At 42.1% G+C, this 21,058-nt stretch overlaps 1 protein-coding gene across 1 annotated transcript; it reads right to left on the reverse strand.

Annotated features, from left to right (window-relative positions):
* Positions 1–263: 263 nt before the first annotated feature.
* LOC121579187 (myosin heavy chain, fast skeletal muscle-like) lies at positions 264–17,601 on the reverse strand. The gene is made up of 38 exons (XM_045219652.1): positions 17,374–17,601; positions 16,889–17,035; positions 16,517–16,673; positions 14,463–14,490; positions 14,109–14,217; positions 13,910–14,002; positions 13,673–13,733; positions 13,339–13,437; positions 13,016–13,119; positions 12,445–12,583; positions 11,864–11,982; positions 11,561–11,710; positions 11,296–11,466; positions 10,767–11,070; positions 9,522–9,586; positions 9,341–9,428; positions 9,119–9,236; positions 8,679–8,802; positions 8,168–8,304; positions 7,117–7,372; positions 6,623–6,865; positions 6,123–6,299; positions 5,879–6,024; positions 5,639–5,729; positions 4,908–5,297; positions 4,680–4,806; positions 4,389–4,507; positions 4,039–4,235; positions 3,705–3,888; positions 3,404–3,569; positions 2,953–3,077; positions 2,467–2,775; positions 2,063–2,266; positions 1,779–1,904; positions 1,470–1,640; positions 1,073–1,177; positions 889–984; positions 264–428 (listed from the first exon to the last, which is right to left on the reverse strand). The coding sequence occupies exons 1-38, from the start codon at positions 17,587–17,589 to the stop codon at positions 279–281; spliced, it is 5,811 nt and encodes a 1,936-aa protein (XP_045075587.1). The 5' UTR covers positions 17,590–17,601; the 3' UTR covers positions 264–278.
* Positions 17,602–21,058: the final 3,457 nt, after the last annotated feature.

Consider the following 21,058-nt stretch of genomic DNA (forward strand, 5'->3'; position numbering starts at 1 on the left):
TATAATGGATCAGTATTAATAATGAACATGATAAATATATGAACACCTGGAAATAATATAATGGATAAAGCATTTAAGACTCAGCGCTCAGCTTTGATTTTGATTTTGAACCAACTAAGTTTGGATGAATCTTTTTTTCTTTACCCTGTCCTGAAATGTGTTTTTCAGAGATCTTAAATACCTTTGAGTGAGTGTAAAATGTCAGTATCGACTACTGTGAAGAACGAATCATAGGTGGTGTTAATGTGGACATATTTGAACATGAGTCAGGTGTACGTTTAGCAGCAGTTCTGTACCTTTCCAGTGTCGCGGGTCTTGGCTCTGAGCTTGTTGACCTGAGTCTCAGCGATGTCAGCACGCTCCTCAGCCTCCTCCAGCTCATGCTGAACCTTCCTGAACTTAGACATGTGGCTGTTGGCTGCTTCCTCCTGGGTGAGGAAAACAGAGGAGAGCATAACATCAGTATTCAAAGTTTGAAGCTTCAGATAGCAAATTAATATTATTTTTAAAGTTTTTTTATTGATATATTTAGGATAGCAATGTATTTAGGGAGATAGATGATATAGCAGAGAAAGTGAGTGGTGGAACAGAGGGATCAAACTGCTGCCTCCAGGGGCATATGTGATATAGGGGCGGCAGCACTACCACTAGACCAGCCCCCGGCACTAAGATAAATAATATTCAACCCCCTATCTTTTAAATTGGTAACACATAGGCAGAGGAGTCACTGTGCATACATTTCTTCAGCAATTACTTGCACTATCAACTGAGTCATTGTTGACTGATGTGCATTAGCAACACTTCAACCAAACTGTCTGGACATGACGTTTTGTAATGTCTACTAGGGAACGTAAGCTTTCAGAGTATTTGACTAAGTCTGTGACTCACCGCTTCCTCAGCCTGCCTCTTGTAGGCCTTCACTTTCAACTGCAGCTTATCTACCAGGTCCTGAAGTCTGCCAACGTTCTTCTTATCCTCCTCAGTCTGTGGGAGAAGATCAAAGAATCAATACCCCATAGTTTAATACACAAACCAGTGTGCTTTAGTGTGTGAAGAAGGCACTTTTTCTTACCTGGTAAGTGAGCTCCTTGACTCTGCGCTCATACTTGCGGACTCCCTTGACTGCGTCTACACCTCTTCTCTGCTCGGCCTCCACCTCAGTCTCGAGCTCACGCACCTTTGTGGAAGAAATAAAGGTAGGCATTTATGTGAGGTGGTGAAATCAGACGTAACAAATCTTTGTAAAAACAGAAGTATATTCTTCTGCTAGTCAAGGAGGCACAATTGTTGTCTGTTCCTATATATTTTTACCATTTTAATTAGAGGGGTCTATAATGAAAACAACTACTTTTCCTTATGTAGGTGGGTTATTGAGAGAAAAAGTCATTAAACCAGTCTCCTGTGTATTTTTATATAATAAAATACATTTCCAGCAATCTGTTTTTCAATCCACCCTGCTGTTAACTCACCCTGGACTCCAGTTTCTGGAGCTGCTTCTTGCCTCCCTTCATGGCCAGATTCTCAGCCTCATCCAGGCGGTGCTGCAGGTCCTTGACTGTGACCTCCAGGTTCTTCTTCATCCTCTCCAGGTGAGCGCTGGTGTCCTGCTCCTTCTTCAGCTCCTCAGCCATCATGGCCGCCTGGAATGGTACTTAGTTTAATTTATGCACCAACTGGCACCACTCATAAAGCCCCCTTGAGATCTTTGGTGTGGTTAACCAGCCCAGCTACCATTGGCCCTTGGGGACAAATCTAGTTGATGTAATTCAAGGACTCACGTCAGTGATGGCCTTCTTGGCCTTGTCCTCTGCATTCCTGGCCTCCTGGACGATGTCGTCCACCTCTCCCTGCACCTGAACCAGGTCAGTCTCCAGCTTCTTCTTGGTGTTCAGAAGGCTGGTGTTCTGAAGGAGGAAACAAGGCCATTTCTTTGACTCTCAAGAGAACTTACAAGTCACAAGGCGGAAATTATGAAAATATAAACGCAAGCACTGTTGAATTCTATGTGTGTGTAAATGGTATGCTTGGTTGAGTTTAATTAGAAATGGCTTTTGACCCGTACCTGGGAGTGCAGCAGTCCGACACGCTCGCTGGAGTCTACCAGCTCAGTCTCAGCCACTTTGCGGCCTCTCTCTGTCTGCTCCAGAGCAACTCTCAGCTCCTCAATTTCAGCCACCATCAGACCGTTTCTGCGCTCCACCATGGCTGCCTGCTCCTTCATATCCTCTGAGAGGCGGACAGCGTCATCAAGGTGCAATTGGGCATCCTGGGGTTCACAATGACATAGTATCATTAGACTTGTGGAAGTAGGGGTGATAGGATTGGTGATCATTGGTAAACATTTCCACAATATCTACAGTATATTAGTCCACTATTCCATTCCTCTGTTCTATTGTTTTCTACTGATTCACAAACAAATCCCTCCCCATGTTCAGGTTTTTGAGCCTGATGTCCCAGTCCCTTTACCTTGAGCTGTCCCTGGACGTTCCTCAGCTGTTTCTGGGCCTCAGCGGCCTGCCTGTTGGCGTGGCTCAGCTGGATCTCCATCTCGTTCAGGTCTCCCTCCATCTTCTTCTTCACCCTCAGGGCGTCATTCCTGCTCCTGACCTCAGAGTCCAGGGTGCTCTGCATGGAGTCAACCACCCTCTGGCTGTTCCTCTTGATCTGCTCCATCTCCTCGTCCTTCTCAGCCAGATTCCTGTCCACCTCACCCTTGATCTGGTTCAGCTCCAGCTGCACACGCAGAATCTTGGATTCCTCGTGCTCCAGTGTGCCCTGGACAAAGAGAAGCAGTCAGGTGAATTGTGCTCAATACATTTGGATGTGTATAACACAAGGAATTACATACTGTATAAATGACTACAATAAACACCAATAAAGGGGAGCATTAGACTGTAGCTGGTATTGGCTAGTGTAACACTGCTTTTCCTATCAAACAGCTGTAGTTTGTACCTCAGCCTCCTCCAGAGCGGTCTGGATCTCAGACTTCTCTGTCTCCACGGTCTTCTTAGCCTTCTCCAGCTCATGGATGCTCTTGCCAGTCTCTCCGATCTGCTCAGTCAGGTCAGAGATCTCCTCTGCACACACAAACACAGGAGCAGATTATACTTCAGAGATTTTCACAGTGGATATCGCCAATGCACTGAAGTTTATAATGAATCATAATAACAGTTAATTAATTAACAGCATTTCATACTGTCTTCCAAATCGAATTGCCCCCCACATTCTTGGGCTATTCAAAGGAATACCAATTACAAGTTCCAAAAAATAACATTTTATACTTTACATGAAAATTCTGAGATGGTTTAATAGTAATTTTGATATAATGTTGATGATTACAGTTAATTCCATTTTCAAACACTAGTCAAACATCAGCCAAATAGAACTGCTGTCAAATGCTCACGTTGCAGGTTCTTGTTCTCTCTCTTCAGAGTCTCCAAATGATCCAGAGCCTCCTCGTAGGAGTTCTTCATCTTGAAGAGTTCAGTGCTCATAGAGCGAGCCTCCTTCTGAGCTCCTTCCAGCTCAGCCTGACCCTCCTCATACTTCTGCTTCCACTCTGCCAGAACCTAGGGAAATACATGGGATTTTCATTACAACTCATTGATGGAGAGTTTTGATTCAGAAATATGCTACAATTATACTACAACTGATCAAATAGCAGACAGAAAATATCACCTAGAGTGACGTTTATAAATGTTCACCTTGTCAAAGTTCCTCTGCTTCTTGTCAAGGTTGGCGGCCATTGCGTTGGCTCTCTCAACGTCAATCATGAGGTCCTCCACCTCTCCCTGCAGTCTCTGCTTGGTCTTCTCCAGGGAGGCGCACTTTGAGTTGGTCGCCTCAATGGTCTCCTCAGCCTCCTGCAGACGCTGGGCCAGTTTCTTCCTGTTGGACAACAGAAGGTGGTGTTATGGTGAGCAATTTGTTGTGAAACAAATGTTGCACTACATATTGACATAACATTTTCTCAGAGCCCCCTATCACCCTCACCATCCACACCATTTATTTGAGTTTTTGCAACTGCGTGCAACTCACTTGGCCTCCTCCAGCTCCTCTGTGCGCTGGATGGCATCAGTTTCATACTTAGTCCTCCACTGAGCCACCTCACTGTTGGCCTTAGACATGCCGCGCTGCAGCTCTGCCTTGGCCTCCTGCTCCTCCTCAAACTGCTCTCTCAGGAGGTCACAGTCATGGCGGGCAGACTGGACACCGTGGGCCAGTGCATTTTTAGCCTGAGAAAGAAAGCAAGAAAGACAAAGACAAAGAGAGATTAGATAGAGAGTAAAACAAATGGCAGTAGAAGTCTCTGAGGGTGGCGTAGTCACCGTCTATATGTATATAGAGCTCTAAATTGTGGTGGGTGGTTTCCATTTTGGGTCCTTTACCTTGACCTCCTCCTCAATCGCCCTCTTCAGTTCCTCCACCTGTTGGGTGAAGGCCTGTTTTCCTCTGTTAAGCTGAGACACCAGGGCTTCCTTCTCCTCCAGCTGGCGGCCAAACTCACCTGCAGGGAAAGAGTGACCTCTTGTTAATGGGGTCTCTGTTCTCTAAGATTGAAAATGTATTTGAGGTATTGTAGGACAAAAACTATGTGGACTGGATTTACAGCCCCAACACTTGTTATTGTTTACTACTGAAGTGTGCTACATTGGTTTGTTGTTCATTGTTGATGGTACCATTTTCTGTCAGGAGTCTGGCCCTCTGTCCGCTGATGTCGTTGACCTGGCGAACATTCTCATCATTCTTAGTCTTGATCTCGCTCAGCTGGTCCTCAAGAGTACGGCACATCTTCTCCAGATTGCCCTGTTAGTGAAACATATGGGACTCCTGTCAACTTCAGTTTACTTGAATGGTAATGTAGCTGACCCTCCTCAACACTGCTTGACCAAAACATCACTACTCACCTTAGCCTTGGCGACAGCCTCCATGTTGCTGGAGAGGTCATCAATCTCCATCTTGTACTCACTCTTCTCCTTCTCCAGCTTCTGCTTGACGCGCTGCAGGTTGTCGATCTGCTCCCCGAGCTCAGCCACACTGTCGGCCTGCTTCTTGCGCAGAGCGGCAGCTGTGGCCTCGTGCTGCAGGGTGGACTCTTCAAGATCACGACGCAGCTTCTGGAACTCAGCCTCGCGCTTCTTGTTCATCTCAATCTGAGCAGCAGTGGCACCTCCGGCCTCCTCCAGCCTCTCGCTGATCTCCTCAAGTTCCCTGGAGAGATCGGCCCTCTGCTTTTCAACCTTAGCCCTTGCAGCACGCTCAGCCTCAATTTCCTCCTCCAGCTCCTCAATACGGGCCTAGAACAGGGGGCAGGAGCAGGGGGGATGAACACTACAATACAGTTGAAACAATTGAACCTCACTACATAATAATAGTATGAACAGTATATTTAGCATAAATGTGTTAATACATAGCCAGTTACACTAACATATTTACTATATTCATTAGACAGTGTCCCAAGGGCGGAACTAACAACGGTAAGAAGCACCATCTTTCCATAGAAAGAAGCACCATCATGAAGCCCCATCTTCCATCTTACTGAGCCGTCAGAAGCTTCCAGAAGAAATGTGTCCGTTTTTTTCAGGAAATGATTCAGGTGTGTCCTTTCCTGGACAGGAGCTTAGATCCTGTACTGTACCTGGAGTTCCTTGATCTTCTTCTGCAGCTGAGCTCCCAGAGACTGCTCATCCTCAATCTTGCTGAGGAGCTGGGTGGTCTCAAACTCCTTCCTAACAAACACAAACACGTTGATTGCAAAGTTTGATTTGGTTAGATAGTGTAAAGGGAGCCTTCATTCATAATTACAAGAATGAGCCAATAACATCCATTATTTTGATCAAGATGGCAGGTAATACTGTGGTAATTGATTTGTGTTTACTTCTTAATTTTCTCATCAGACTGCTGCTTGTCATTCTCCAGGTCCATTATGGACTCCTGGGCCAGTTTCAGATCTCCCTCCAGCTTTCTCTTGGCTCTCTCAAGGTCCATACGGAGCTTCTTCTCTTGCTCCAGAGATCCCTCAAGCTACAAGATAAAAACACACATATATTGGTCAAATCTAAACAATTGAAGATAATATCATCTTACATACTATCATGGCCAAAATGTCAAACTCCACTCACGTCGTCCACTTGCTGTTCCAGCTTGGTCTTGGCCTTGGTCAGAGTGTTGACTTTGTCCTCCTCTGCCTGCAGGTCGTCCAGTGTCTGCTGGTGGGCCTCTTGGAGGGCTTTCTTCTCCTTGGTCAGCTTGGCAACACTCTCATCCACAGACGCCATCTCCTCTGTCAGGTTTTTAACCTGAAAACGGCAACAACAAAATTAGTCTTTGGTCACTTCACCATGAAGGGGAGATTTAGTTTAATTAATATTAGAAATGTGTCAACAAGTGCTGTACTATAGATTCAACACTAGATGGCAATGTACTCCACGCCAGTGTATTGAGGGGAAGTCATAAAGGAGGGGGGAACAGAACATGTAATGAATGGGTGGATTACCCCACAAATGAAATTACACTATTTTGTGTCATAGTTTTTACAGCACCCACAAAAAAACTTGAATTCCATTTCTGTTTAGAGTTGATTATTGTATGGATTATTGTTTGGTTAGACTGTCTACGAAACCTTGTTTTCAGTGGCGTGCTTCTCCTTCTCCACTTTGGCCAGGGTGAGCTCCAGGTCATCAATGTCCTTCTTCAGCTCAGAGCACTCATCCTCCAGCTTCCTCTTCTTGGCAGTCAACTCAGCATTCATCTCCTCCTCATCCTCCAGCCTCTCAGTCGTCTCTTTGAGTTTGGCCTCCAGCTGGATCTTGCTCTTGATGAGCCCCTCGCACCTTTCCTCAGCATCGTTCAGATTCTCTGAATCCTGGTTTCAGAGCAGGAGAAAAAAATCAGTGGCCTCACTTTGTGTATCAAAATATAGACTTAATTTGGTCAAATAGGTCAGAGCAAATGCATTTAAATGCATGAAATATAAATATATACCATGGGCAATAAAAAAAATTGAGATAACCACAGTGTACGTGTGTTCATATGTGCAGATGTGTGTGTGATTATGTTCGTGTCTGTGTTCATGTGTGTGTAAATGTGCTCTAATGAGGGTCGTTGCTCACTCACAGATGCGACTTGAAGCGCCAGGTCATTCTTCTCCTGCACCATGGACACCATCTTCTCCTCCAACTCCTTCTTCTTGGCCAGAGCCTTGGCCAGGTCCGTCTGCATCTTTTCATAGTTCTCCTTCATGTTGGCCAGCTCCTTCTCAGTCTCTGCGGTCTTCAGCAGGGGCTTGATCTTGAAGTACACCTTCATCCATGGCCAGGTTTTCACATTCATGAATGAGCGGATGTTGTACTGGATAGTGAAGACTGAATCTATGGTCGACAGAAAAGATGGAGTGGCATGGTGAGTGGCATGGTGAGTGGCATGGTGAGTGGCATGGTGAGTGGCATGCTCAAAGATCTCCTCCAGTGATTTTAGAACTTTTCCTGTGGAAAAGCGATATCCCAACTATAAATACAATAAAGTACACACACTAAAGGGTAAAAATATACGTTTTGAAGAAAATAGTGTGAACTGAAGACTTCAAGGAAACTTCAAGGAGTTGGTCTGATGGTGGCTTTGTGATGTCATCGGCCTCCCCCCTTGCTTGAGGAACAATAGAGGAGCAATAGAGAACAAAAGAGGAAAGCCTCACCCCTCACTGGTGCCATGCCATGAGGATACCTGGAGCACCTAATGAGATGTGCCTTTTGTTAAGTAAATCAGGTGTTTAATGAGGTGAAAAGGAGACTGGGGTAGGACTTTAAAGCTACGTTCTGGGATTCAAAGAATAACAAAATGGGGACCCCGCCACTTTTTGCATACAGCTGAGGAATTGGGCTAGGGAAATGTAACCCCACTTACATTTATAGACAGCTCTCTAGATGAAAGGACTGACAGGTAATGCTAAGATCAGGAGGAGTCATATTCTTCAAGAATGAATGGGTAAATATCACTAATTTAAATAACAATTGAACAGCTTGCTAAATCCCAATCTGCTGCTTTAATAGAATATTATAACATACTTTCTCATAGTGAACAACTCACAGCATATACAGTCTGTAATCAAAATGCTTTACATACAGGTGGTTGACAGAATTATTTTGCCAAGTTGTCTACTATTCCTCACCTCCTCTCCATCATCTTGGTGAACTCTCTCCTCATGAGGAATCCACGGCTGAGAGCCTGGACCATGCCGACCAGAGAGGCCAGCTTCTCATCTCTCATCTCCTCAAGGACACCCAGCAGACCAGCTTTGAAGAACACCTGACACAGGTAAACATGGTCAATTATGGAACCTCTGTCAGATGGTGACAGATAGAAAGGGTTGAATCAAAAGAGAGGAACAACGCCACTAGATTGATTTCACCAACATATACATTGCAATGCTTACAAACAAACCATGGGATAGGTTGTTTATCAGTTGTAAGTTATTTTACAGTTGTAGATGAATAATGTACACTGATACAGATAACTGCAGCCATACCACTCTGACACAATGCACATGATAATTAATTGAGATCAATGTTTTTTCAAATCTTTAAGAAATAATAAAAAGATGAATGTATCAACTGGAGAGACATTGAATGTTTAGAATTTATATTATCATTGCTAGCTTTTTCTGGGGATATTTGACTGACCTTGGTGTGTCCAAACTTGTAATCCTCATGATTCACATCAATGGACCCAAGCAGCTTCTCAGAAGCCTTCTTGTTGTCCATGAACTGGCCCTCTGGGATGACACTGGCATTCAGTACTTTGTACCTGAATGAGGAGACTTGTTTAACATGTGGTAGAAATTTAGTAAATGTCAAGTTATAATAGGTTGGTTATATTACGTTAACGATAAGCCTCCTGTTGCTCAGTTGGTAGAGCAACGCCAGGGTTGTGGGTTCGTTTCCCACGTGGGGCCAATATGAAAAATGTATGCACTCATTAACTGTAAGTCGCTCTGGATAAGAGCGTCTGCTAAATGACTAAAATGTAAATGTATACGGATGCTGGGAAAACCCTTAGCGCAGAACTTTCTTTGTGTGTGTGGTGCGTGTGTGTGCGTGCATTTGTGTTTGTGTGTGTGTACCTCTGCTTGAAGTCAGCATAGATGATTCTGCTGGGGAAGCCCTTTCTGCAGATCCTGATACCTTCTAGAACACCATTACACCTGAGCTGGTGGATAACCAGGAAGTTCTCCATCAGACCTGGAAACACAAACCAAGTCTCATTAACAGGTTAAAGATTGGTTCGTTAAGGTTACTGATACTGTACTGATAAGATGTCATATTTAACTAAATATATCTTGTACCTGGAGTCTTTGACTCGTTGGGGATCAGGCAGCGCACAAAGTGAGGATGAGTGCTCCTCAAGTTGGTCATCAGCTTGCCCAAGTTCTCCTGTAAGAGGGTTACAAACCATTTTTTCAGAGATCATTTCTGATAATCAATGCACCTTTAGAAAGCCTGAATATACACATTTTAAAAGCTCACCCTGAACTGGGAGGACACAGTCTGCATGGAACCACCCTTCTTCTTGCCCCCTTTCTTGGTTGTATCTGTTAAAATGGGGAAAAGTGATATATTATTCTAAATTAGAGAATATCTGGTTAACTTCACACTTATCTTAATGCAAATGCTGCCAATGAGATTGTGTAAAATAACACCTATTGTATGAGTACATTAACAGAGCGGCACGTCTTGCTCTTCATTGTAATCAGAGGGCTCATATAAATACTATGCATTCCAGTCTCTCTTGGCTAAGAGTTGAGGAGAGACTGACTGCATCACTTCTTCATTTTATAAGAAACATGAATGTGTTGAAAATCCCAAATTGTTTGCATAGTCAACTTACACACAGCTCTGACACACACACTTACTCAACCAGACATGCCACCAGGGGTCTTTTCACAGTCCCAAAATCCAAAACAAATTCAAGAAAGTGTACAGGATTATATAGAGCCATTAATGCATGGAACTCTGTTCCATCTCATATTGCTCAAATAAACAGCAAACCTGGTTTCAAAAAACAGATTAAGCAACAGCTCACGACACAACACCTCTCCCCTATTTGACCTAGATATTTTGTGTGTATGTATTGATATGTAGGCTACGTGTGCCTTTTAAAAAAATGTATGTAGTACTGTCCTTGAGCTGTTCTTGTCTATTAATGTTCTGTATTATTTCATGTTTCATGTTTTGTGTGGACCCCAGGAAGAGCAGCTGCTGCTTTTGCAACAGCTAATGGGGATCCTAATAAAATACCAAATACAAAAACCCAGTGAAAAACCCAGAGAAATGTTGATACATTTAAAGACTTTAAAGCAGCAATCAGCAGTTGAAACAATACAAATCATGCTCCCTGCCACTGTTTCAATAAAAAGCTGAGAGATGGGGCTGGAGAAATGTAACCACTGAAATTCATAGGCAGAGCTATGTAAAAAAGGACTGACCATCCATGATATCAACATTATAGTTTTAACCTTGTTTTGAGGCTATAAAGTGCTTGTTTACCTATACTTTGTTTACAAAAATTGGAGTAAAACAAGATTCTATTTTGGGTTCTGAAGTGGTACGACAGTTGAACTAAGCTGATGTTCTTCAAGAAAGTTATTTTCTTCAAGAATGAATGTCGTCCAAAAATGGATGTAGCAACTGCAGATTGACCCTTTAAAGAAAATGTGGGTCTGAGTTGTAACTAGTTCTTAATTAAATATTTTAATGTGATGCTAGTCTTACCCTCAGGTGGGGCAGCGACATACAGGGTAGCCATAAGTTTGACTGAGGACTTCCCGTACAGCTGAAGAACTGAGTCGTTCAGGGGGTCCTTGTTCTTGTCCAGCCAGCCAGTGATGTTGTAGTCCACCGTGCCGGCGTAGTGCACCAGGGAGAAGTGGGCCTCTGCCTTGCCTTTAGCAGGCTTGGGCTTCTCAAACGCCTTGTTTTTCCCAAGATGCTGGTCATACAGCTTGTTCTTGAAGGAAGTGTCTGAAGCCTTGGGGAACATGCACTCCTCTTCAAGGATGGAGAAGATGCCCAATGGCTTTACGAAAAGAGATGTATATCAAATTAGTGATATTTACATTTAGGATCACATGTATTCCTTTAGCAAGCATGCTATTATCAGAGTATTTTCATTTAGGGGCACATAATAGGATACAGAGTTCTCAACAGTCAGATACCTTGTACCACTGTGATAATATCTCACACAGCGCTCTCTATTAGCTTTTGCTGTTGTGGTCCATTACAATCCTGACAGACAGTTTACCTTCTCAATAAGCTCAATGCAGGCAGCCAAGTCCATGCCGAAGTCAATGAAGGCCCAGACGATTCCCTCCTTCTTGTACTCCTCTTGCTCCAGGACGAACATGGTGTGGTTGAAAAACTGTTGCAGTTTCTCATTGGTGAAGTTGATGCACAGCTGCTCCATGCTGTTGTACTGTTGATGGAATTTGAAAAGGGATCATTTCGTCATACAGGGCTGTAATCCCTCTCAATCACAACTAATTGTCTTGTTCTGGTCTCATACTCACATCAAAGATCTCAAACCCAGCAATGTCAAGCACACCGATATAGAACTGCCTTGGATTCTTGGTGTCCAACATCTCGTTGATACGGATGACCATCCACAAGAACATCCTCTCATAGATGGACTTGGCCAGAGCCGAGACTGAGTTATTAACCTGCAATGATAATACCTCAAATGAATACATGAGACATTGACCATGTATAGTGAGAAGGTGAGAAGACATCACTATTCAAAACAAGCAACGCACTAATCACCAAAATATTGCTGGTGCTCAGAAAATGGTAGATGCTGTGTTTGGCCGCCTTACCTGAGGCACAGTCTGTCCCTTGGTCACATACTCGTTGCCGACCTTCACTCTGGGGTAGCAGAGAGCCTTCAACATCTCAGCTGAGTTCAGGCCCAGCAGGTAGCCGATTTTATCAGCCACTGGAGAGAGAACCAACAACAACAGACTCAGGAACACAAGATCACTTGATTCTGATGTCACACTGACAAAAGGGTTTGGCCAAGTTTGTTATGGGTTAGGTTTTGATTTGAACCCACATCCATCATTTCAAATAATTTCTGGAGGTTGGAATTCGGTCTCCATAAATGATCTCCTGCCGGTCTTTGATGAGGCGCTGTCTGTCTGTATATCTATGATTTGGACTGGAAATGGGACTAATGCTTTACATATTGTATATCTATGAGTGGGACTGGGAATGGGACTAATGCTTTACATATTGTATATCTATGAGTGGGAATGGGAATGGGACAAATTCTTTACATATTGTATATCTATGAGTGGGAATGGGAATGGGACAAATGCTTTACATATTGTATATCTATGAGTGGGACTGGGAATGGGACTAATGCTTTACATATTGTATATCTATGAGTGGGACTCACCCTCTGTGCCGTCTGGCTCGGCCTGCTCCTCACGCTGTTTCTGCTTGAATTTCAAGTTGCCATGGTGCAATACAGCTCCTGTCAGCTTGTAGATGCTAATCTTCTCATCATTATTGAAGCCCAGGATTGTAATGGCATCCTGGTATTAGACAGGAAGTACAACAGTGATGAACTGAACGGTAGTTTGCTCACTTACAGTACACTACAGTTCTGTGCTCTCACCAGAACAAATGGGATGGATATATTTGACTGGCTTCTCAGAGCCACATGATTACGTTTGGCCAACACTAGTAGATGACAGCACAAAATGAGTTTTACACAGTTTCACAGGGCACTTAGTGGCACTCTCTTGTGGATGTCTTACATGTGTGTTCCTCAAGGTGAAGTGTGAAGTCATGAAGAATGCCTTGAGGCACATGCCTAACTAACACAAGGCATTTAGAATCTGACAAAAAAAATACATGAAAATTCCCAGCTGCTACCAAGTTGGAATTGAACAGCGCATTCAGTGTGTATGGTGGTTCCACCCATTCCATATCTAGAGTTTGGTTAACCCTTTGTTTTGACTCACGTCTGTGGCATCCAGCTCTTCCTTGTCGTTGATGCTGGCCACGGTGATCTGACCCTGGCTGCACATGGGGAAGTCGTAGGGGTTGGTGGTGATGAGCGCCATTTCTATGGACAATGGAGAATGTCTTGTCAGTTAAATCTCTTAGAATTGTGCTGTCCTACCTTTACAGTATCTCTCCTTCCTTTACTCAATAGATGGACTCAACTATATCACTGTTAAGGTTTCAAAGCTATCGGTAATTGATCAAAGTTACCGGAATGTTCAGTAATTTTGGTAATAATAGAAAATCTATGGCAATCTATCGTAACTCTACTTTGCCATACCAACAATCTCAGGTTTGTGATTGGTCATCATCTGGAAGAAGATGTGGTAGCCTCTCTCATCGGGAAGCTGGAAAGACACTCTGGACTTCTCTAGCAGGTCTGAGAGAGAAAGAGAGAGAGATTGACAAGAGAGAGAGAGAGAGAGAGAGAGAGAGAGAGAGAGAGAGAGAGAGAGAGAGAGAGAGAGAGAGAGAGAGAGAGAGAGAGAGAGAGAGAGAGAGAGAGAGAGAGAGAGAGAGAGAGAGAGAGAGAGAGAGAGAGAGAGAGAGAGAGAGAGAGAGAGAGATAGAGAATTATTTAGTAAAGCATTGAGAAAAAATCCTAATCAACTCACAGGTCTCAATGTCAGCTTTAGCCAGTTTGCTACCTTGGAAGTGAATCCTGATGAATTTACCCTATAGTAGAGCATGGGGGTTAGAAATAGGTCAACTAAATACATCTAACATTTAACTTTGATAGACCCCTTTAAATGTTACAGAATGTTGGACATCTATTGATAAAACAAAAGGGAACTACTGAAATAAATGTTTCCAATCTAAGGTCACTTTCACAGTATGCCCTTCATACTTACAAAGCGAGATGAGTTGTCGTTCCTCACTGTCTTGGCATTACCGTAAGCCTCCAGCAGAGGGTTAGCTGCAATGATCTGATCCTCAAGAGACCCCTGATTGAGACAAACACAAGTTGCTCAGAAACTGGTCAAGTTAGTTTTTCTCAATCGCTTGAACACAGCCCACCAAACTGAAATGTGTTAGAAAGGTAAAACCTACCTGCATTTTGCCTGGCTCTGCTTCCTTCTTGGGACCAGAAACTGCAATGGTGGCGAAGTACTGGATGACACGCTTGGCGTTGACAGTCTTTCCTGCACCGGATTCTCCACTGGTTAATATGACAGAGAAAGAGGGGTTTTAGTTTTATCTTTCACTAAGAAATAGCATTGAAAAATACACTGTTGACCTGGTTTCTTACATAAGTAAATAATTAACAAATATTCCCACTCATCAACTTATTATTACGCATAGCCTAATCCATTCATTATGTCATATATTTTCATCACACCCAAGTGACCCAACATATTGCAGCAGAAACACTTTCTCAAGTGAGATTTTTAGTACACAACTCACGTAATCAGGACGGACTGGTTCTCCTGGTCTGTAACCAAAAAACATATTGCTTATCATACTCGAGCAACATTCTGTGTACATTATTGAATTCATAGCATCATTATGAATTTCATTTAGGAAAATGTTTCATTCAAGGTTACTGAAATCAGATATTACCAGCAAACTGTTCCAACCTAGACTAGAAAACAGTAGATAACTCTCTAAAGCATATTTTAACTTCCATCCATCCATGCATCCATCAATCCATCCATCAATCTATCCATTAATCCATCCATCAATCCATCCATCAATCCATCCATCAATCCATCCATCAACCATCCATCAATCCATCCATCCATTAATCTATCCATAACCACTTATGGACTTTGAGATCCAAGAAGGAAGTTGACCCCAGCAAAATGTAGGAAGGTTGTGGCTTTTTAACACATTCCAGTTTTCTTGGCTGTGTAAACTTTTTCTCCACCTGTGAATCCTGTTTCAAGAAAAGTGTTCAAGCAATCGAGAAAACTAACTTGACCACTTTACCAGATTCTGAGCAACTTGTGTTTGTCTCCATCAGTGGCCTCTTAAGAATCTGATCAACGCAGCTAACCCTCTGCTGGAAGCTTACGGTAATGCCAAGACAGTGAGGAACGACAACTCCATATCAACATAGGACAATTTAAATGTTTCTGTATCTCTTGCTACCTCTGTCCCTAAGCAGTTTGATTGTCTCGTTCTTAACGTGGGCCTTGGTCATAATAACCAGCTGACACTAATGGGAGTTCATCACCCTCCCTCGGCTCTCTCATGTGCTCTTAACAATTTATCTGAATTGGTATCTAAGTGTGGTCAATCTGAACTATTTATGATGGGTGATTTTATTGACTGGAGGATGCCAGTGTCAGATACACTGAAATATATTTGCTCTGAGCTAAACCTGTCTCAGCTGATAACTGAGCTTACACGGCCAAATCCTAAAGATCCATCGAAATCTACCCTGATTTATCTTATTTTCACAATAACGCCAGATGAATATGTTGCTGGTGGGGTTTTCCCACAGGATTTTTGTGACCATTTCCCAGTTTTTTCTGTGTCAGTAATGTGAAAATCTATAAATCTAAGCCTCGTGTAATCATTAAGAAATACTTAAAAAACGTTAGTGAACAAGCTTTTTTTACATGATCTATAATTGAGTGACCTTGACTGTATCTCAGCTATCCCTGAACCTGATTTGTCTTTAAGCTTTTTTCCAAATATCTTCAATACTATTGTAGAAAATCATTGCCCCTTCAAAACGGATTCATCTGAAGTCATTCATAAGAGAATTGTTGCCTTGGTCAAGGCCAGGAACACAGGCTTAGGCCCGGATTGGTAATCTTTTAGACAACTGAGGACTCAATGTGTAAGACTGACCAAGAAAGCTAAATCTGATTATTTTGTAAATACTCTTTCTGATTGTAATGGGAACCCGGCTAAATTCTGGAAAACTGTCAAATCTCTAAAGGGTTGCACTTCCTCCTCTCTGACCCAACACATTCATTCAGACTCTGGCCCCGTTACGGACAAAAATGCTATCATTGATGCATTTAATCGTCTTTTTATTTCAGCTGGCTATCTTTTTTTGAAAGAGCATCTAACCCTTGTATCTCTGAGAGTGGGCTGAACGCTGATTCAGGAATTTTGCAGATTGAAAATGGTAGTCAACATTTTGTATTTCAGTAATTCACAGAAAAATAAGTCCTTGATGCCTTACTTGCTATAGATACCTAGATATCCACAGGGGCTGACCAATTGGAGCTGGGTCTGCTCAAGTGTGCTGCCCCCCGCATTGCTTGCTCAGTAACCTATAGTTTTATATTGTAATTGATTTTGACGTATTTTATTAAATTGTATATGCAGGGCTCACTTGTAAAAGAGACAATGGTGACTCCCTGATTAAATAAAGGTACATAAAACATGCACTTATGGACATCCATCCATCCATCCATCCATCCATCCATCCATCCATCCATCCATCCATCCATCCATCCATCCATCCATCCATCCATCCATCCATCCATGAGAGCGCATACCAATCTGCATGAACTGAAAGGCGTTGTCAGAGACGGAGAAGATATGGGGTGGAGCCTCCATCCTCTTCTTCCCTCTGTAGGCGTTAACAACCTCCATGTCGTACACAGGAAGCCACTTGTAGGGGTTCACCGTGGCACAGAAGAGCCCAGAGTAGGTCTGGATGAAAGGGATTCAACTAAATTAGGGGATTAGCTCAATCAGATTGACTTTTACCTGGATTTATGTGAGGATGTAGGTGTACTATGGTATACTAATGTAGGTCTACTGTATTGGTATGTTTTGGTTTCTACCATTCATTTATGTGTAGTACTGTATGTGTGTGTTTCTCAGGTTCATGTGTGTGTGTGTGTATGTTTATGCAGGTATCTTACATAGATCATCCATGCTGCATAACGCTCTTTGAGGTTATACAACACAGAGGCTTCATTCAGGTAGGTCATCATGGCCATGTCCTCAATCTTGTCGTACTTAGGGGGGTTCATCTGGTAGACGTCTGCGTCTTTGAACTCTTTTCCTGCCTGAAACCGTCAAAAATATACATGACTGAATACTTTTTGATCATTAAATACGAGTTGAATCTTTAAATATATATTTTTAACTGCATACCCCCATCTAATCCAACTACTTTGTTATCACCCACTGACACATACATGGTGATTCTTAACTAGTCCATATACATTTGTAATTAGCAGCGATAAAATGTATGTGTTTGAAGGTTATATTCTGCTTACAAAAAAAACCAGAGGAATCCTTCTCAATCTATCTTTTGTTACTGATTTCATTTTGCCTGTTGGCATGTTTGGATAATTTTGATGTTTATTTCAAGAAATTGAGTAATTGCACCAATCAGGCTTACCTCCTTAGTGCCGTCAGGATTCGTGACTGTTACAGTACACTTCCCATCAGCCCTTGCAGTGACCAGACCCTTAAGGTACAGCTCCTTGGTGTCTGCCACATAGCAGGCGTTCTTTGAATCAAACGGTGCGGTTTGTGCCTCCATCCTCTCCTTCTCAGGCTTACGGAGGTATATGGCAGCCTTGCCGTAGATTTGCATCTCCGCGTCCGTACTCATGGTGACGGATCACTAGGAAAGAGACAAGAAACATGATTGACTCTGTGGTGCTTCCTCCCCAGTCAACAGAGCTGTGAGTGGTATCTCTCACAGAACATTTGTCACTTTTCTTATGAAGACTCAAAATATGTCTCACCTTCTTTTTCCCCTCCTACAGATGAATTTGTACTTCTTGGAGGACCTGGGAAACATTAGGGTGTTGTGAATACGCACAAAAACCGCTTTGAATGGCATCATTCAACACAATCATTACGGCCAATTCAACTACAGGTGCAACTTGTAACATTCATTTTCCTATTGGCAACTCACTTTACTACACATTCTGTCAAGAATTCAAATAAATACCCCTGAAAACCCAGTTACATTCTAGACCACCCCTCAATTTACAAACAGCAGGAGCACTACATTTGACCCTAAATAAAAGCTACAGGTTTGAAGTAAAACACATTTAAAGCAAATAACTTTTTTTCCCCCCAAAACAACATTTTAAATGAATGCCACTTGATTGCATATTGTAAAATCTGACAAGGGACATGTAAATAAGTAAATCCAGAAGTCAAATCCAACAGTGCAGTTAGCTACTGACTCAGATGCTGAGCACAAAAAAATGATACAAATGGAAACATCTAAGGAGGCGGAGAGTCTTACCACAGAGAAGGAAGGTATCTGACTAATGGATGCTGGGGTCTCAGCCTGCTTATATCTGGTTGAAAGTGCCAACCAAGCAAAAGTTAATTATGGACCACTCTGGTAAAGGAAATGGATGGGATGAGAGACCTCTGTATTTCTGTGTCTCACTAGCGCCACCAACTTCCAGGAGCGCTAACACTCCCATTACATGACTTTTTAATGTCATATTTGTCTCTGAATTGAATTGAATTAACATCAGTAAGAGATGTCATTACTAATAATGATGACAGTATCAAAAGTTTGAGTTATCAGATTGACTCCAATGTTACTACCATTGACCTCAAATACTGTAATGGAGTCCATGTTACCCCACTACCACTAAAAACATTTCATAATAATCTGACCTTATTTAGTTGAGTTACATTAATCTTTATCAACAACTTAATATGTGTATTTTGACCCATGTTTTTCTATTTTGCTTGTCAACACATCTGAACTGTGTCCTCAGTCACCTCATGCTTGTGATTTATCACCCTGGTGAAACCATATTAAATAAATATTTAAAAGCTGGAACAGAAACATTTAGGCTTTCAATTACAGCTTCATCAAAGTGTTCAATCAACTGTGTAGTTATTTATCTCCAGTCTGATCTATTGAAGATGCTGCAGGGGCTTTTATTGGTCTCACATTTCAGTTGGCTAAAACCATCCAGTGGGATTCTTAAGGCTTACATAACATCATTACAGTGCTTCAATCATCTCATCCACTCATATTTCTGACAGCAATATAGCTGCCTCAAACTTCTACTACACTCTGAAGTTAACCATTTAGCTGCTGGTTTTTAATAAAACTGCTATAAAATTAATAAGGGATAATTACAATAAAGTAACAGATTACTTTCCATTTCCATTTTAATTAATCCTTCACATTACAGTTTTAATATCTTTCTAAAAGACAGCTCTAGCAACTTGTGAAGGAGCCACCATCAGCAGAGACGTTGGTTAAAATGATCTTTAATACATGTATCTGAGCAAGGTCTTCTTTAAAGTCAGACATTTCACAGCCTTCAATGTCGATCACATCTTTTCTGTTTCAAAACCTCTACATTCAAACAGTTGTTCTTTGTGTCTGATGTGGTGCAGCTAAATGAATGTTCAATAGGGTGAATCCATACAGAACGTTCAGACAGAAATGTGTTTTAAAGAATAGATACGACTGTCTGTCAGATAGAATAGAGAATCATGTCAGCTCTATTCAATACATTTCTATTAGCAACGTTCAGAACATTTCACCTGAATACACCCTGTTTGTTTTGTGAGCAGTGTCCACCCAGCACAACAAGAAGCCCCATAGCGGGGAGCTGCTTAATGCACTAGTTGAGCAGGGGGCTGGACTGGACTGACCATCTGGAAGGACCATCAAGGCCTTTTCATTTCTTGGACTGTGCTCTCGTCTTCACGTCAGCCAAGGTTTATTGTTTGGTATATCTGCCAACATTTCCACACAGACTAAATCTGGCACCGATGCCACTGTTATTAGAGAGAAGATATTAACTTGGCATGTTTGTGGGTGGAGAGAACATTCACACCATGCAGACCAAGAGTTTATGACATTCAAGTTATTTTAATGTGCAAAGATCTGGCATGATATCTGACCTGTGTTTTTGTATCTGAGGGACATAGTGCTGGGATGTAATATGAGCCTGCATACCATGTGGATGGGCTGTCCAGAACAGGAGTTGCAGGCCTCTGAGATACTGTTAACTGCCAGACGTCATTAAACAGTTGAGTGAACTGACATGATAAAACTGTCATTGTACATATTTAACATATTTTGGCAGGGCCTTCGGAGGTTCGGACATTAACTCTTGATCCAATACATTTTTATGGTGCTTTCAACAACTCAGGCTCGCAATGTAGTTTAATCATCACAGACAGGAGCTTGCCTGAGACGCCCAAGAGCCTTGGCTCACGGCAGCACTTTTAACATGATTCAATCCATTAAACTGTCACAGCCAGTCACAATATATGACACGTCACACGCTGTGGCATGGATCCACAAAACAACCGAGCTGGAATCGGGTTCATTCACATCTTATTTTCCAGGTCGCATATCAATTCAATTCAATTCAATTTAAGGGCTTTATTGGCATGGGAAACGTGTGTTAACATTGCCAAAGCAAGTGAAGTAGATATTAAACAAAAGTGAAATAAACAATAAATATTTACAGTAAACATTACACTCACTAAAGTTTCAAAATAATAAAGACATTTCAGATTATGTCTATATACAGTGTTGTAACGATGTGCAAATAGTTAAAGTACAAAATGGAAAATAAATAAACATAAATATGGGTTGTGTTTACAATGGTGTTTGTTCTTCACTGGTAGCCCTTTTCTTGTGGCAACAGGTCACACATCTTGCTGCTGTGATGGCACACTGTGGTATTTCACCCAATAGATATGGGAGTTTACCAAAATGTGGTTTGTTTTCTAATTATTTGTGGGTCTGTGTAATCTGAGGGAAATATGTGTCTCTAATATCTCATGGTAAATCTATTATGGGGGCCAATGTCAGCAATGTCATCACTGTGAGGACAAGGTCAAAATAATGTGCTGGATTGTACCGGATCTCTCTGTGGTTCACAGTATACAATGGGGAAAAAAAGTATTTAGTCAGCCACCAATTGTGCAAGTTCTCCCACTTAAAAAGATGAGAGAGGCCTGTAATTTTCATCATAGGTACACGTCAACTATGACAGACAAAATGAGGAAAAAAAATCCAGAAAATCACATTGTAGGATTTTGTATGAATTTATTTGCAAATTATGGTGGAAAAT

The sequence above is a fragment of the Coregonus clupeaformis genome, unplaced genomic scaffold, assembly GCF_020615455.1.
Source record: "Coregonus clupeaformis isolate EN_2021a unplaced genomic scaffold, ASM2061545v1 scaf2578, whole genome shotgun sequence".
In the NCBI taxonomy this organism is placed as follows: Eukaryota; Metazoa; Chordata; class Actinopteri; order Salmoniformes; family Salmonidae; genus Coregonus; species Coregonus clupeaformis.